This window comes from Lacerta agilis, chromosome 14 (assembly GCF_009819535.1).
Source record: "Lacerta agilis isolate rLacAgi1 chromosome 14, rLacAgi1.pri, whole genome shotgun sequence".
NCBI classification, from domain to species: domain Eukaryota; kingdom Metazoa; phylum Chordata; class Lepidosauria; order Squamata; family Lacertidae; genus Lacerta; species Lacerta agilis.
The window spans coordinates 28320114-28337633 of record NC_046325.1 but is presented as its reverse complement, the minus strand read 5'-3'; the positions used below and the strand labels follow the sequence as shown (position 1 = coordinate 28337633).

Genomic DNA, 17520 nt, shown 5'->3' with positions numbered 1-17520 from the left:
AAATGGAAGGCAGTTTTTGACAGTCGGGAAAAGAAACACTAAACAAGGAAAATCATTTCAGTCTGTGTCCTTGACAAAACTGAAGAACATCAGAGGACAAGCCCAAGGCCAGTAGAATTGAAGCCTGCCTTTATTATCCTCCCTAATGAGGTGAATAAGGGACGCGGGTGGCACTGTGGTCTAAACCACTGAGCCTAGGGCTTGCCGATCAGAAGGTCAGCGGTTCGAATCCCTGCGACGGGGTGAGCTCCCGTTGTTCGGTCCCAGCTCCTGCCCACCTAGCAGTTCGAAAGCACATCAAAATGTAAGTAGATGAATAGGTACCGCTCTGGTGGGAAGGTAAACGGCGTTTCCGTGCGCTGCTCTGGTTTCACCAGAAGTGGCTTAGTCATGCTGGCCACATGACCCGGAAGCTGTCTGCGGACAAACGCCGGCTCCCTCTGCCTATAGAGTGAGATGAGCGCCGCAACCTCAGAGTTGTCCGCGACTGGACCTAACGGTCAGGGGTACCTTTACCTTCACCTTTAATGAGGTGAATAGGTCCATGGCACTGCAATCTATTAATTGCAACAATTGTGGAAAAGCCCACAGCCTTTGCATCTCATACGTAGCACCCTCCAGCCTGCAGAAAAACCCATTAAAAGATCTTTCTTAAGGTCATGTTCTGTTATACACTACACGCCAATCATGGCATTAACAAGACCTCATAAAAAGGGAACACTTATTGAATGAAATGCCAGCAAGTAAAACTGCCCTGACTCAGCTGGCTTCATTCTGATGCGGTGGGGCAGTTAACAGTGATAGAGCAGCCCCCTTCAGGCCTTCAAAAAGAATTCATGGAGCTCAAACTGAGCAGGAGGTGAACACACCGGGCACCCCCATGTGACACCCCCCCAACTGTCCCATGTTGAACAGTCACAGTCCACAGGGACTTCCACGACCCAGGAGGGTGATCGGCCAAACAAGGAGAGGTCAGACATTGCTGATTGTCCAGGCAGAGGAGCAAGGCAAATGTTACCCCTTGGAGGAAGATTAGGGTCTGGGTTCAGCACCACAGATAGCTCTCCGAGAGCTGAGGCCAACCATCCAAGTTGTCTCAAGAAAGACATGGCTGAATTTTATAGCAGCGCAAGGGAGCCGTTGACTGGAGGACTCAACCAGTGAGTAAATAGCCGCCTGACTATTTAAAGGGCCACTCCTCTTAGCTCCTTTTGGGGTAACGGACTTTCCAGCTGTGGGATTGCTTGATCCCCCGAGGAGCCTGTAGACCAACCATCAACATCTGCTAGCAGTGTTTTCTTCAGTTTCAGGGAAGGGGAGGCAGGCTCCAGGGATAACACTCCCAAACAGGAAAGACCTGGGAGTGGGTTCTCCTCCCCCTCCTCCTCAGAACTGCTGTTACCAGAGGAGAGGTGGTCCCAAGCCATGACAGAAGGGGGCTCCTAAGGGCGCACAACTGAAGGCCTTCTTGCTCAATGCTGGGGGCAGAATGGGTACAACCAGTGCCTGTGGGAACATGGGGTGGAAGCTGGCAAGTTCATCCCTCCCCAGTTTGAGCACCCCCACTTTTTTTGAGTACCAGAACCAGTAAGGGTGAGCTTTAGGCAATCATTCTTTTGCACACAGCATCTCGAGATCTTATGGGGCCTCCCATTCAGTCCTGTTAGGCTTGCCAACAAGGCCTCTCTGCTCTCCGAACCAAGAGGATCAGGTTAAAAGCTACCGGTGTCTTCGGAGCCAGAAACTCTGTTTATCAGAGACTGAAATCCTCCTCCTAACACATTTTCTGAGTGGGTGAGCTTGAGATTAGAAAGCCAGCTGGACAAGAACTGCAAAACAATTAGAGGGTGTTTCCTCTGTCACCAGTGCATCAGCTATCCATGGGACAAGGGATGATAGTGACACAAAAATTGTGTACAATTAGGGGGTAATGAGGTGGTTCCAGTGAAGGATAGGAGGGGCTGGAAGCTGCAAGCCTCTGATTCTCTGGGGCAGTGATGAGATCTGGCAGATCCAAAGATTTTGCCACCTGGGATGTTCTAAAAGATCAGGTTAAGTGCAGAGCTGAAAAAGGAATGAAGTGGTGCTTCCTGAACATTTTCATCCATGGCAAAACAAGCCCTGCAACTCAGCATTTTGTTTTATTTTTGCATTGCACCACAACTTGAGGGTGAAAACTGCTTCAAAGGAGGCAGGTGGCCAGGATGAAAGGCAACTAGGCTTAATCAAGAACATAAGGTGAAACACATCCACAGTGGCCAACCAGTGGCTTGTCCACACCAGAACAAAATGTGGATCTACATTGGCCTGTCCTCCATCAATGTAGGAGAGAAACTCTTCCCACCTCACAGTTGTCCTGGATCTTTCCCCCTTTAAATGTGTCCTTGTCAGAGAACAGACTGAGGATTACAGCTCTGATGAGGAATGGTGGGAACCTTCCCCTCTTCCTGCTCCTGACCAGGATCCTGAAGCTGCCCAAGAACAGTGGAGCAGTATAGATTGAGAGACTTGGTTTGGAGAGGGACATAGTTCGGAAAGCAACAGCTGGGCAGAGCTGAGTGGGGAACAGCTAGAGAAGCAGAACAGGAACAGAGAGAGATAACTGACTCCCCTTCACTGGAAAGTGTCCAGCCTCTCTCTCCAAGGGCAAGGAGAGCTGATAAGGTTGCTATGCAGAAGGCTCAGTGGTTGAGAGATCAGGTTGCGAGAAGGGGAAGTGACAGGGAGGAATTGGGGGGGGGGAGTAGCAGGAAAACCTAATTGGGAGCACCTTCATTCCAAGAATGGCTGCTTTGTTCTTTTAATCTGATCATTAAACACTCTTAACTGGCAAGGGACTCTAATTGCTTTGTTCTGCTGATGCATGGCCAAAGGGGGGGGGGAGGAAGCCGTTCCCCCCCCCCGACACCTCACAGTCCCCGCCCCCAATCCTTCTAGATTTGAATGTATTGTTATGTCCCTAAATACCTCAGCTGTGGACCAATAGGCAGTGGTACTTTGAAGTACTTGTCTGACAGAGTCCCTCTCTACAGATGTCACTTCACTTACTTATGCTATTCCCTCCCTTTGTATGGTAATGGGCATTATTACACATTGTGCTCTTGTGCTCGAGTCCTCCTTGTGGGCTTCCCACAGGCATCTAGGTGGCCACAGTGAGAACAGGATGCCGGGCTAGATGGGCCATTGGCCTGATCCAGCAGAACAATTCTTAACTGAACGTCACTCCAAAATGTGTTAAGCCAGCTCTGCTGCCCATAGGAAGCTACCTCATACTGAGTCAGACCACTGGCCCATCCAGCTCAGTATTTTCTCCTCAGTTACTCACAGTGGTTCTCCACAGTTTCCAACAGGAATCTGGACTGGCCTACCTGCTACGGAGCCTTTACACCTGCAGTTGACTGCCTGCCTACCAGCTGAACTGTTACACCTTGCCCTCTTCCTAGGAAAAAGTGTCATTAGCAATATTATAATTCCAGTAGTGCATCCAGAGCTCATCCAGAGCAAATTATGTGCTTAATGCTTGGGTTCAACCCAGGAATCTACGGATGAATGGCTGTCACTTGGCACACAAAGACTGCAATTTTTTTTTCTCGTGGCATGAGCATAGTCCAGCACAACCACTAACATGCATGTTTGTTTTAGAACTTAGCTGCAAGTCAGTTTGTATTTGTTTTTGCAAAGGAAAGCTACACGCGAACAACAACGAATGAACGTAACCCCACTCCTTTCCTTTTTCTATTCATTAACTTGCCCTTAAGCTGCAAAAAGCGACAACGTTGCAAGTTAATACCTTCTGTTCGAGATGGCTTGAGAAGGTGTTTTGATTACTTAGGAAGGCTCACCAGGGCAAAGCTCTGCTACTTCTTGTCCGCTGTGGTTCCACAACAAGACAAGCTATAACTATCAAAACGGAAGAACAACTTAAGCCAGTGAACTGGCTCTTTTGAACAGGGATGGAGAACCTGTGGCCTTCCAGATGTTGCTGGAAAATAACTGCCACCATCCCTGCCCACTGACCATGCTGGCTGGGGCTCATGGGAGCTGGAGTCCAACAACATCTGGAAAGCCACAGCTTTCCCACCCCATGTTCAAGGGTTTGAAGGCAAACAGGTGATAGACAACTAAGGGTTCATCCACACTTCCATTTGCCTTGCAGCTGTACCCTGGGAAAACCATTTTTAGCACAGAATCAGAAAAAACAGCAATCAGGTTTTGTGTGGATTGTTGTTTGTTCCGATTTAGCACTGAAGAGCAGGTTTTCTGGAGTGAAGCATCTGAGCAAAGTCAAAACTGCTTGGACTTGTGCCTAGAAAGCACTGGACAAGCTGAAAACCTCTCAGACCTGCACTTTCTAGGCACGGGGCAACTGGAAATATGGACAATCCCTCAGTCATACTCAGAGATCCATTAGAACCAATGGAGTTAAATTCATTGCTTTCGGTGGATTTACTGTTGAGTATTACTAACAGTGCTTGTGACAGCATTTTTGTTTCTCTCGTTTATCTAGAAAATCATTTATCAGAAAATCTCTGTTAGTGCTGAACTAAATTTTCCTGATTCAGCAGGAAACCATGGGCAATGAGCTTTAGGAAGATAATTCTTCCCAAAAAATTACACACCTCTTTTCCTGGACTCTGTTATTTAGCAAAGCAGTAATTAATGTTAATCTCTCATCAAGTCAGAAAACAAGAGACTGAGAAGGGCTTGTGTGTCATAAATTCCACATCTCCTTTTAAGCATGTAGAAAGATAAGAAATGCAGCTTTTCATTCTTTTGGGGAGGAAAAGAAGAGGAGTATTGCCACAATTTCTGAGTGGGATCCAATCATATACTGGCAAATTCAGGGTGCACCATGAAAGTTAATTGCGAGCTGTTGCACCTCTTCCCCCAAAGATCAGTCTTTTTGCAGCAAGGAAAGTGACAGGAAATGCACTGGAAAGTGTGGGGTGAGACTTGCTTGGTGCAATGTCATCTTACTTCCCCACAAACAAATCAGAACAAATGTTCAATAAACAGTCAACCTCATCCAATGTGCTGGCCCCAAGGGTTTGTCCGTGAAGCGAGGTCCAAGTCCAGTCCTGGGTCTAGGGGTCCAAAGGAGGTCAGTCCGGCAGGGAGCAGGTCAAGGTCCAAGGCAGGTTCAGGCACAAGGTTGCAGGTTGAGCATACGCTTGCAACTAAGTTGCTCACGCAACTTGGGCTGGGTCTGGCTGGCTTTTATCTGGCCCTATGCTTAGGGCGGCCCCGATCCTCCGGAGACTCGCCTCTCCTCCGGGCCTGGAGGCGAGCACTCCTCCTGTAGGCACTTAGTTCTCTTCGCCTCTCTGTCCTGAGCCTCTGCAGCTCAGGAGAGGCTGGTGGGTTACTGGACCCAGGGGCTGCCTCAGCTTCCTCTGAAGAGGCTGGGAGTGGAGCACCTGCAGGCAATGGGTCCTCCCTCCCATCAGGAGCCAGAGCAGACTCTGCTGATGCCTGCACCTGGGGATCCAGCACAGGTGGGGATCCTTCAGGCTCAAGCCCTGGCCCCTGCTCAGCTGGTTCTGGAGGCGGGGAATCCTGTGCAGGCTGGGATCCCTCAGGTTCAGCATCAGAGTCTGACTCCCAGGCCATCACATCCAAACTCCCTGCAAACAGATCAGGTTCAATGCTCAGCAAGTTGTCTGTAAGTGTCTCGTGCTTTTTTTCTTCAACCATTCTCTGCCACTCTGATGTACACTTCTCTTTTTCCTACTAATCCCCTTGAGAAAAATTGTAGTCTTGCACCAGTCTTAAATAAGGGTCACCCCACCACGTACTTTCTCTAGGTGGTTTTTATGAACACGGAAAGGCTCTGGGTTTAAGTTGAACACCACAGAGGCAGTGGCGTAGCTAGCCGCTTGGGTGCCCGGTGTGGCACATGTGTCCTGCAGCCAGGGGCAGAGAGAGCTGCCCATAGGGGTGGAGCGAGCCAAGGCAGGGTGCGCTGCATGGAGCCTCTACGCAGCCTCCCCTGCAGCTGTAGGGCAGCTGAGGTGGTGGGCAGATGCAAGCCCCGTGCTGCTCGAAAAAGCAGCGTGGAGCTTGCAAGAGGTCCGTCTGCCGTCTCCCCCTCAGGAGAGACGTGTGGCTCAGGCACGTTGCAGTCCCTGCGGTGTGGCACCCAGTGCCCCCTGCCTCAGCTAGCTACCAGTGGCGTAGGAAGGGGTGTGCGGTGAGTGCAGGAGTTATTTTTTCGAAAAAGGTGTCGTGAACCCATTTTTTAATATATATTTTAAAAACACATATTTTTGCCATTTTGTCACTTGCCTCAGTGATGACACCGGACCCGCCGCACCCCTCTTCCTATGCCACTGCATGGAGGCTCCCAGAGAGCAGAAGGTCAGGGTGCTGAAAGCTGGAGAAGAACCAAAGAGACCACTAGATCAGGCCAATGGACCATCTAGTCCAGCATCCTGTTCTCACAGTCGCCAACCAGATGCCTGTGGGAAACCTGAAAACAGGATTTGAGCACAAGAGCACTCTCCACCTCCTAGGTTTCCAGCAACCGGTTTTCAGAAGCATTGCTGCCTCCAGCTGTAGAGGCAGGGAATGGCCATTATGGCTAGTATCCACTGGAAGCCCTCTCCTCCATGAAAACGTTGTTGAGCTTCTTCCAAATGAGAGCAAGTGGAGGCTTACATGTGGTGGTTTAGAGGGTTCACTTGGACATATGGCGCCAAGCAGCTGTAGGACAGTTGGGAGGAGCATATCTAGGAGGAAGCTGTTCTTCCCCCGGCAATTGTCCATTTCCCACTTGTGCGAATGCAAACCCCACATTTTGAGAATCCCATCAACCAAAATGTCCCCTCCACCACTGGGAGCGTGTTGCAAACCAGGAAATGCCATGAAGTTAAGAGTTTCAGCCGGCTGAGGATGTGACCCAAGGGATTCTCGCTGAGGCAACCAGTTCCTTTGAAGCTGGCATTTAAGTTTTAATTTCCTTCTGCACTGGCTGGGGGGGAAAGCGTAGAGAGATAGACTGACTTGGTAGGAGTATATTAAAAGGGATTTGGGATGGAAGTTTATCATTACTTAGAAATAATCCCCAGGCTCCCGGGCCATTTCTTTGAGCAAGGCTTGAGGTAATTAACTCAGTTTACAGTAGCTTTGGCCAAACTGCGAGAGGCAGTGAAGGATAGGCGTGCCTGGCGTGCTCTGGTCCATGGGGTCACGAAGAGTCGGACACGACTGAACGACTGAACAACAACAACAGTAGCTTTAGCCTCAGATGAGTCAACCAGCTAAACCATCTGCCCGGGCAGTACCTGTGTGCTAGCTTTGGGGGGTTTCCAACAGACACTGTTACCCTAACGAAGAAAGGATAACAAACTGGTTGGTTGCACCTATAAAAAAATGGTTTGAACTCAGTTCTAATAAACAGAGGGCTTGTCCACACTTCTCTTTGCCCCATCACTTCCCCTCGGGAAAAACCCTTTCTTTACCACTGAATCAGAGCAAATGTCCATCGAGTTTTCATTTGCTCTGATTAAGCAGTCGGTAAAGAGGGCCCCCCCCCCCCACAGACAGTGGTGGGGCAAATGGAAAACTGCTTGGACCCCTGCCTAGAAAGCGTGGGGAAATGGGAAAACCTCTTGAATCACCACTGATAGAAGGTGTAAGTGAGGAGTGAAATACGCTTTGAGTTAATGTGGCTTTTTAAAAAGTCTGTCAGGGAAGTTGTGCAGATGGAAAATCCCCCTGCTGATTCTCCCCACCTGCGATTCCAAGCAGCAAGCTATTTGCTAGGTGTTCCCGTTCCTTTTCCAGCTGGAGAGTCTTTCAACAGTGTCCTCAACATGGGTGTAAACACTGTCTTTACTGTACCTTGGCAATATTGTTGTGGTTTTCTATTGTTACTTAAAACGTATAATGAAAAAGTAACTCTTGAACATTTTCTCTGACAATTTCTCTTACGCAATACAGTAAGTTCCTGGGTGTTGTTGTTGTTGTTGTTTGCCGAATCAAATCTGCCCCCATTCATATTTTTTCCAGCTTCATTAAAAAGTGAGAAAAGACCAAAACGTCTTCCTAAGAAAAAGTATCTCTCAAGACTGGATTGTTAAAAAAAAGGTTTTATTTCTACTGGAAATGTTACCAGAATGCCAAAACAACAACAACAAAAAATCTTTAAAATGTCCATTTCAGCTTAGAAGGCTCTGGTACCATTGGACTATGAGAAACTAGATGTATAACTTCATCTAGTTCTTAAAATAAGGGCCACGCCAGTGAACCCTAATTTCTTCCCACTCTAAAATATTTTTAAGTAAACAGAATAGCTGTTTATTCCTTGACTTTTGCCTTTCAAGTGGATGGGCAGCTCATCTCAGCAGTGTTAAGAGGGCGGTGAGACTGGTGGAGCCCTCAACTTTCACTATTTAAACTCTTAGTGGTGTTGGGCCTGAAGTGCAGAAAGCGGGCGGTAAACTTAAGTCTGTATGGCAGACACTCCAATTTCATTAAGAGTAAGCATTTGTCAGTACCACAAAGGACTCAGAAGATGTATAATCAGCGGCCCCTTTGGGCTATTATGCCAGTAGAGAGAACAAGATTTAATATCCAGAGTAATTAGCTAGCCCCAAATCCAGCAAGCAAATAACTAAGAGACACTTCTGAAGTCAAACATTGTTGGGCAGGCAACACCCTTCTCGCGGAGTACCACAAGAAAAATGTTGACTGGGGAATTATTTTGCCGAGTGAGAAAATGGAGAACTGAAAAACGCAGTGAACCAGCAAGGCTAAAGCTAAGGTTGGGACTGAAATGGGAAATAATGCAGTCTCACTCAAGTTCGGGTGGGGTGGGGGGCTGCTTTGAGAGGACATCGGGTAATGCCGTAGCAACTTATTATTCCACCCCCCAACCCAGCAAAATGATTTTGCTTCACAAAATTATTTGTTGCACATATTGATGCTTAATATTTACTGAAAAGTTTTGAAAAGTTGTTCAAAATTCCACTGACATTTGTAGTTGCCGAAAGACAATGACACCGCCCGCCCCCATCAGTTATAACATCAGTATTAAATTTCAGGCTGTAAAATGTAGAGCCTCTGTATTGTTGTATGGCCAAACCTATTTCAGAGCTATTACACTACATTTAAGCCAGGGTTGTTGAGTGGTTAGAGCAGCATTAGCCAAACTTGTGACCTTTAGAGGTTTTGGACTACCGGTAAATCTCCCAGCAGCCCTAGTCAGCATGAGTAATGGTCAGGGATGATGGACATTACAGTCCAAAAAAAAAACAAACAAACCTGGAGGGCATCAGTTTAGGGAAGGCTGCTCTAACCAATCCACCACACTGGCTTAAATTTTGAGTAAAAAATTCACATTCAACCTTTGATTATTTGTGAATATTCATTCAGCATTTGAGTGATAATTTTCAGCTAAATATTGAATTAGGAATCATAACTGTTTTCATGTTTAAAATGGGTCACGTTTCAATTCTACTAGAGTTGTGTGTGGAATATCCTTAGATTTTGGATTTTTGGGTGGAAAATAGAAATGTGCTACTCCCCTCTCCCCTCTATTCAGAGACATTGTTCCTTCTTAGCTACAGGAGCTTTGGTACCAGCCACCCCCCCCAGTCTTAGCTTCTTTCTCCTTCCTAAATGGGTCATAAGAGTGACCCCCCCAGCAAAGCAGGAGTCCTTTGATGAATACAATGACACAACAATGTGATATATGCAAATCATATCTGACTACAGAATAAAGTTACTGGGGGCAAATCAGGGAAGCTGAGAACGAGGACAATGCTTCTGGGACATAGGTGAGCCCAGCCAATCAGGGATCACAGAATGAATAGAGCGACACTACCAATACCACACAGTCAATCAAATTTGTCCACTTGATGACATCACTGAGGGCAGGCAAAATCTATTGCAAAGAAGATCAAGTCAGGCAGATATTTCTCAAGCAGTGTCAACATCATCGGCGAAAGGAGGCACTTTTCAGCACTCAATCAATCTTAGTTCAAAAACTGAGTTGTTTTGTCTCATCCTTAAATTTACGAAATTGCATTCCAGCTGTGGAACAAAATTAGGCTGGCTCAGGAAAGCCGTGTTTCATCCTGTAGGCAAAAGAGGCTATGATGCACTGCAGTGCCACATTCTGTTGCCAAGTGCTTCCCACAAACGACACAACATTTTACTCCTAGTTGGGGTTTCCCCCCCTCCCAAAGAGCTGCTGACACGTGCAGCATCTTCTTCAGATCCCATTATATCTTTGCCTTTGGGAGAATATTCGTGGCACGGATAATTACAGTATCCAATGCTACAAGTTTAGAAGAAAGGGGGGGGGAACCACCTCACACACAAACCAAGAAAGGAGCTCAACCAGTACCGGTGACACCCTCTGCAGAAAGTATAAATAGAGACCTGGTGGGGTCCGGAGCTTAGCAGTCTTACTTTACATCCAGCAGTGCCTCTTGCTTTCTGCTTAGCGCTAGAGATCCTCCATCACTGTCACAATGAGCTGTAGCGCAAGGCACACCGTCTTGACAGCTGGAAGAAGCAGCAGTGGCAGCTGCAACCTTGGTGGAGGAAGGGTGGGGGTCTCCTCGGTCTCCTCTGGACGGTACACTTCCTGCGGGCTAGGCAACGGGAGAGCCAATTTCTCTGGCCGGAGCCATGTCGGAGGAGGTTCCACTTGTGCCTACGGAGCGGGAAGAAGCCAGTTCTCAAGCGGAAGTTGCAGCGGGGCCTTTGTTGGTGGCGGACATCTTGGGGGAAATGGCGGTTTAGGCGCCGGATCCCATGCTGGGAGCGTTGCTGCTAGGAGTGGTGCGGTTGGTGGTGCTGGTGGTGGTCATGCTGGTGTGGTAGGAGGCATGGGTGGCGTGGTTGGAGGCCCCCACCCTGGTATGGTTGGTGGCATGGGTGGCGTGGTTGGAGGTGTTCCTGCTGGCATGGTTGGTGGCATGGGTGGCATGGTTGGAGGTCCTCATCCCGGTATGGTTGGTGGCATGGGTGGTGTAGTTGGAGGTGTTCCTGGTGGCATGGTTGGTGGCATGGGTGGTCCTGCAGTAGTCAGCGAACCTTTCTGCGGAGGCATGTTCTCTAACCTTGATGGGAAAATGACCATGCAGAACCTCAATGACCGTCTGGCTAGTTACCTGGACAAAGTCCGGTGCTTGGAGGAGGAGAATGCCGAGCTCGAGTGTCGGATCCGGGAATTTTATGCTAAGCAAGGCCCACTCTGTGAACCGAAGGACTACAGCCATTACCACCAGCAAATTGAAGATTATAAGAACCAGGTAGGGTGCCAGTTGCCAGCCAACCTTTAGTCATTCTTGCATGCTTTCCTTTGAACTGACTACACTCAGCAGGCCTTGGCTTAAACTCAGATCTGAAATGACAGCGCTGTGAAGTCAATTCATGAAAGATGAATGACTGAAATTCTCTTAAGCTTGTTCTTGGAATTCCCAAACTCATTCAGTAGATACTCTGTTTCCTTAAAACTCGGTATTGCTATTTTTCAACGATGAAAGGTTTGTTCAGATGTGTGATGTGGACTGTACAAAACTAGAACTGCAATCAAGAAGACTTAAAAGAAAATCCTACAAGATCATCATCTTCATTTCATATTGGTGTACCACTTATAATGTTCAGTTGCAGTTTCTACTGCTATCATTCCAACCATGTGGGAGCCTGTGCATAGTTTGGGTGGTATGTGGTGGCATGGATGGAATTTTGCTAGGCCCACAGTGCAGTAGCATACTGTGTGGTGGGGCATCAGTGCTTACCTGATCGTCTGAAAGCGGAGTCGCTGCTGCTTACCTGGAGGGAGTGGAGGCGGGATGATGTGCCAGGGAGGTTGGCATGACACAAATGCACTGTCAGGAGTGTGGAGTGGCTTTGTAGATGTGCTTCCATTGCACTGAAATCCCCACCGTGTCTCTCCTTTCCCTCCCCTTCCATTAATCAGCAGTAACTCAGCTGTTGGGAGGTCAAGTGGGCACTGCTGCCTCACCATGCTGTCTGCTTTTGCCATGCATGCATGCAAACGGCATACTATGTGGAAATGGCTTCTACAAGTAGAAATTTAAGTGGTCTCCATGCTTCTTGGCACACCAGCCCAGAAGGGAGGGTTGTGGAGTGCTGGGTACGCTTAAAATGTGCAAGGCTGGAGAGGGGAGAATCCAGTGCTGACACAACTCCTGAAGATAAAATGGCTACAAGGTATTAATTTCTACCCACTTGTGATCATGGTGGCTTGCTGACTTCTGGTTCACCTGTGTGTAGATATGGAACTATTATGGACCAGTTGCACACACTGGCATGAAGATAGAGTAAGGCTGATAAACATCTGGCGTGGATTGATGCACTCTAAATCTTAATACTAGATCTTCACATGCAGAGATGGTAACTGGTCTCTTGTTAACTTTGTCTGTACCCAGCTCATTTGTACAAGTGTGGAGAACAACAAACTCCTCCTGTGCATTGATAACAGCAAGCTGACTGCTGATGACTTCAGAACCAAGTGAGTACTTCTCAGTAAACAAGGCGGCATATGGAACAAATCTGTGTGCATTAGATGGGGTCCCCTTGTTTGAGGGAGGGAATACTCTCAGTGGCTCAGGTTGTGTGCTGTCTGAAGATGGGGGTGTTTGTCCTTCTAGGCATCAGGAAGTGTTTATTCTGTGGGAATACATGGAGCTCTGCAGAATTGAAGGCCATTTCTGCTCTAGGGTGGGGAACCTTTGACCCTTCAGAAGTTTCTGGGCTACAGGTCCCCTCACCTCTCATTATTAGCTATGCTAGCTGGGACTGATGGGAGTTGGAGTCCAACAACTTGTGGAAGTCCACAGTTTCTGCATTCCAGCTATAAGACACATGAGGGGGACTGTGACACGTTTCCTGAGGCAGCAAAGCCATGTCTTGACAATGTGATCAGCAAACAAAATCATCTTGTTTTTTTGGATATTTCCCTGTGTCTCCTCTTTCTATACTCTGTGGCATATAATCTCAAGATGGAGATGTGTTTCCCACAATGTGGGAAAGCCTATCAGAGCTACCAGCCCCCCCCCCCCACACACACATGAATATTTATTGTTATAAAAGAGCTACCAGCCCTCCTGAACAGCTAGGGTGTAACAGCGATGATCACAATTGGCCTTCCCCACAGAGGGACCAAAATTATAATCCAGCGTCGAATAGTGGAATTCTCATGCTCTGCTCCTTGCGGCTTAGGTATGAGACGGAATGCTGCCTCCGTCAGAATGTGGAGGCCGACATCAATGGCCTGCATCAAATCCTGGATCAGTTGACTGCCTGCAGGTCTGACCTGGAAGTACAGTGTGAGAACCTGCAGGATGAGTTGTGTTGCCTGAAGAAGAACCATGAGGAGGTGAGGAACACCGTCTTCTCCTTTAATGAAGTCAAAATGGAGCACGTGGAATGATGCTTTCTTGATCCCAAGTGCATTTCTGAACATGGCACAGCTTTATAAAATGAGTAGATTGCATCTAAGACTTGGATAGCTGAGTGCATTTCCAGCCACAGAAGAAACTTTGATCTATTAACTGGCAGAGCATCAGTCGCTAGCAAAACTGCCTAGAGCAGGACTGGGCAAGCTATGACCCTTCAGTTGTTGTTAGACTACAACCCCTATCATCCCCAGCTATCAGGACATGCTGACAGGGGCTGATGGGAGTTGGAGTCCAATGGAAACTGGAGGGCCATAGCCTGGCCACCTCTGGCCTAGAGGCTCTTCCTTTCACTTGCATAGTTAACATATTACTACAATGCAGGAGCCTCTTTATATTAAGGGATATTCAGTCGCGTGCATTTTGAAGTGTCACAGCCCCAGAACGGCACTGCCATTCATGGTTGGTCCAGAGAGGATCCACCTCACCTCCTTGAGACAGATCTCCTGCTTTGAGCCTTCTATTGACTTCTATTATCATGGTAGTTCTCATTAGAGAGTTCATTGGGGGGTAGAATGGATAGTAGAAAATGGGAGGTGAGAATCTACCAAGGGGGTGGACAGAGGTTTCATTTGGCTTGCAATCTTTTTTTTGCAGGAAGTCACCTGCCTGAAGAACCAGTCAACCGGCGATGTCAATGTGGAAGTCAATGCTTGCCCTGGACCGGATCTGAGGAAGATCCTGGAAGAGATGAGGTGCAAGTATGAGGCAATGATAGATGGCAACCGCAAGGAGGTCGAAGCATGGTATGGATCCAAGGTAAGCTGTAGACCTCCAAGTCCATAATACATAAAGCAGAGGTACAACGGGGACTGTAAAGAGTTCAAGTAAAATTGGAAAGTGCAATGGACACAGTCAATGGTTAATTCCAAATATTCAAGCCTTCTTGGATGTCAACCCCTAGAAATGGAGAAACTATATACACCTATTTCTAGTTGCATGTGGGCTGCTTGCTTAGTTATGCATTGGGGGGAAACCACTCTGAATATGCTCAGAGGCACTCTTCTTTCATTATCTCTTACAATACTACAAATATTATACATTCTCTATAGACTGCTCCACCATATGTTGGCCAAGCAGGTCTACTCTTAAGGGCAGGTGCTCTTGGGACCAACAGCCAGCATGGGAATCTCTGTCCAGATCAGGAGTCTAATTCAGGGGTGGGGATTAGGGTGTTGTAAAACCTCTCCTTATTCTGGGCCCAACCCACATCTGCAATTGATCCTGCCAAAAAGGATCCCATTCATTGGGACACTTTCATGAGTACTTTCCCCTTTGCATTGTCACATATTTAGAAGAAAGTCACACATCAGCAAAGAGAAACAGAGGAAGTTGCTGCACACTTAGTCAGACCACCTGTCTTGTCTAGCTTAGCTCTGTCTAGCCTGACTGACAATGGCTCTTCCGAGACTCCAGGCTTTGAGATGTCAGGGATCGAACATGGGACCTTTTGTGTGCAAAGCTGAGCTTCATCCTTTCCCTAATTCCGCGCATTACAGATCGAGGAGGTGAACCGAGATGTCTGCACCAGCAGCCAGGAGATCGAAGAAAGCAACAACAAGGTCACGGAACTAAGACGCCAACTGCAAGCCCTGGAGATCGACTATGATGCCCAGTGCAGCCTGGTAAAAGAGAGAGCAAGAGCTTCCCTTAGGCATCATTGGAGCTGCGTGCTGTTGGGGTGGGAGGGAGAGATAAACTACAGCAGGCAGCGACATGCCTTCATGCAATGAACTGGCACAAGCCACGACTGGAGAAGGGCAATGAGAACAATGATGACGGGGAGCTGGTGTACTCACCCCTGCTCTCCCCTCTTGGGTTTTACTCAAGAGTCTAGACTCTAGTTTCAGAATTCCTGGAGAAGGCTTTAATCCAGCTTCACCTGATCTTTCTCCACCCCTTTCCTTGCCATTGTGCTTTAGTGGCTGAAATTGAACAGGGCAACCTGATGCACGCTTGCATCGCTCTGTGCAAGGAAGCATAGCCCCAACACTATGCTAATCATTGGGATATGCAATGCATGTGACTTTGCAAGCGCCAATGATCATCAGGTGATTGACAGGTTGGCAGCCAGTTTCCCATGCCTGGGGAAAGCCATGTTCACAGCCCAGCTCACTTACGGTTTTTACTTGCAGTGTAAATTCAATGAAAGAAAACAACAACTTACGAGGGACCATTTCTGACACTAGTCTGTGCCCCTCCCTCCTGCCTCCCTTTTGCCAAGTATGGCCCCATTCATGCCATACATTTAAAGCACTATGATTCCACTTCAAACAGCCATGGCTTCCCCCAAAGGATTCTGGGAGCTCTAGTTTGTTGTGAGTTCTGAGAGTTGTAAGGAGACCGCCCCTCCCCATTCCCCTCCCACAGTTCCCCTCCCCTGTGAAGAGGGGTTGATAGTTAAAGCCTTGTGGCAACTAAAGCTCTGGGAGGGGACTAGGGGTCTCTTAGCAACTCTCAGCACCCACAACAAACTACACTTTCCAGAATTCTTAGGTATGATATTGCTTTAAATGTATAGTGCAGATGGGGCCTAGAAGCACCATTCATTCATTCATTCATTCATTCCACTTATATCTTTCGCCCCAATGAGCTGAAAATGGTGTACACACAGTTACCCCCTCATTTAATCCCCACGACAACCCTGCTGAGTGAAATTAAACCCTTTTTATTCTGTATTAATTAAGACAATTGTTATGCTTATCTCCCACAACTGTACTCCTGTTATAAAAGAGAAACGGTGGGTTCTTGTTTTGTTTCCCCAGAGGGACACCCTGGAAGCCTCCCTTGCTGAAACAGAGCACCGCTACAACAACCACTTGGGTGAGCTCCAGGAGCGCATCTCCTGCCTGGAGCAGCAGCTGGCAGAGCTGCGCTCGGAAATGGAGTGCCAGAACCATGAGTACACGGAGCTCCTCGATGTCAAAAGCCGGCTGGAGCAGGAGATCGCCACATACCGCTGCTTGCTGGAGGGCGGGCAACATGATATTGTGTGAGTAGCATGCGGAGACGTCAGTCACCTCCAGACCGCCAATGTTTTGCTGGTGGGATTCAAGCGCCTACTGGAAATTTAGTTTCGTGCATGTGAAGCCGATTAACGCAGCTTAACAAATGCACTTTTTCCAAAAGGGACTTTTTAAAGGATGGGGGAAGTAATTCAGTCCAGCATGAGCTTAAAGGCAAACCTACCCAATACACTTCTCAAAACTGAAACACAAGCATTTTTCGAAATTTGCACTTTCCTGATTTTGCATTGCAATTCTTCAGTCGAGTAACAACAACAACAACAACAAAACAACAACAATTTATTATTTATACTCCGCCCAAATGTCTGGGTTCTTCCTGCCACTCTGGGCGGCTTCCAACCAATATTAAAAACATGATAAAACATCAAATATTAAAAGCTTCCCTAAACAGAGCTGCCTTCAGATGTCCTCTAAAAGTCAGATAGTTGTTTATTTCCTTGACATCTGATGGGAGGGCATTCCACAGGGCGGGTGCCACTACCGAGAAGGCCCTCTGCCTGGTTCCCTGTAACCTCACTTCCGCAGGGAGGGAACCGCCAGAAGGCGCTCAGAGCTGGATCTCAGTGTCCGGGCTGAATGATGGGAGTGGAGACGCTCCTTCAGGTATACTGAGTAATGTGTATAGAATGTGTGCTCTCTCTCTCTCACACACACAAAATACTAAGTGCTATTTTTATTAAAGCATCTAGTTCTTTTGGATGTGGGAACTCAAGAGTCAAACCCTCGCTCTGCTCTGAAGCAGCTTGAGTAATCTTGGGTGAACTGTTCCTTCTTAAAGCAAACCCAACTCACAGTTTTGTGTGTGTGTGTGTGTGTGTGTGTGTGTGTGAAGGCAAAAGCACTGCCCTAAACTCATTGAATGGGGAAAAAGGTGGAAAATACATATAAGCAACCTATTAAAATAAGACAAATAAGCTGTGCCCTAAACATCAGATCTCCCATCAGAGATGTGGATGTTTAGAACTGCCATGGGTGCTTTAGTGGTGATTCCTGCATGGCAGGAGGTTGGGCTAGATGACTCTCAGGGTCCCTTCCAATGCTACAATTCTACGATTCTG

The 17520-nt window shown here is 47.6% G+C and overlaps 1 protein-coding gene across 1 annotated transcript; it reads left to right on the top strand.

Annotated features, from left to right (window-relative positions):
- Window positions 1-10416: 10416 nt before the first annotated feature.
- Window positions 10417-16432, top strand: LOC117057944 (keratin, type I cytoskeletal 19-like). Its single transcript, XM_033168787.1, has 6 exons — window positions 10417-11264; window positions 12408-12490; window positions 13201-13357; window positions 14034-14195; window positions 14936-15061; window positions 16202-16432. Exons 1-6 carry the CDS (start codon window positions 10479-10481, stop codon window positions 16430-16432), a joined length of 1545 nt encoding a protein of 514 aa, XP_033024678.1. The 5' UTR covers window positions 10417-10478.
- The last annotated feature ends 1088 nt before the right edge of the window (window positions 16433-17520 follow it).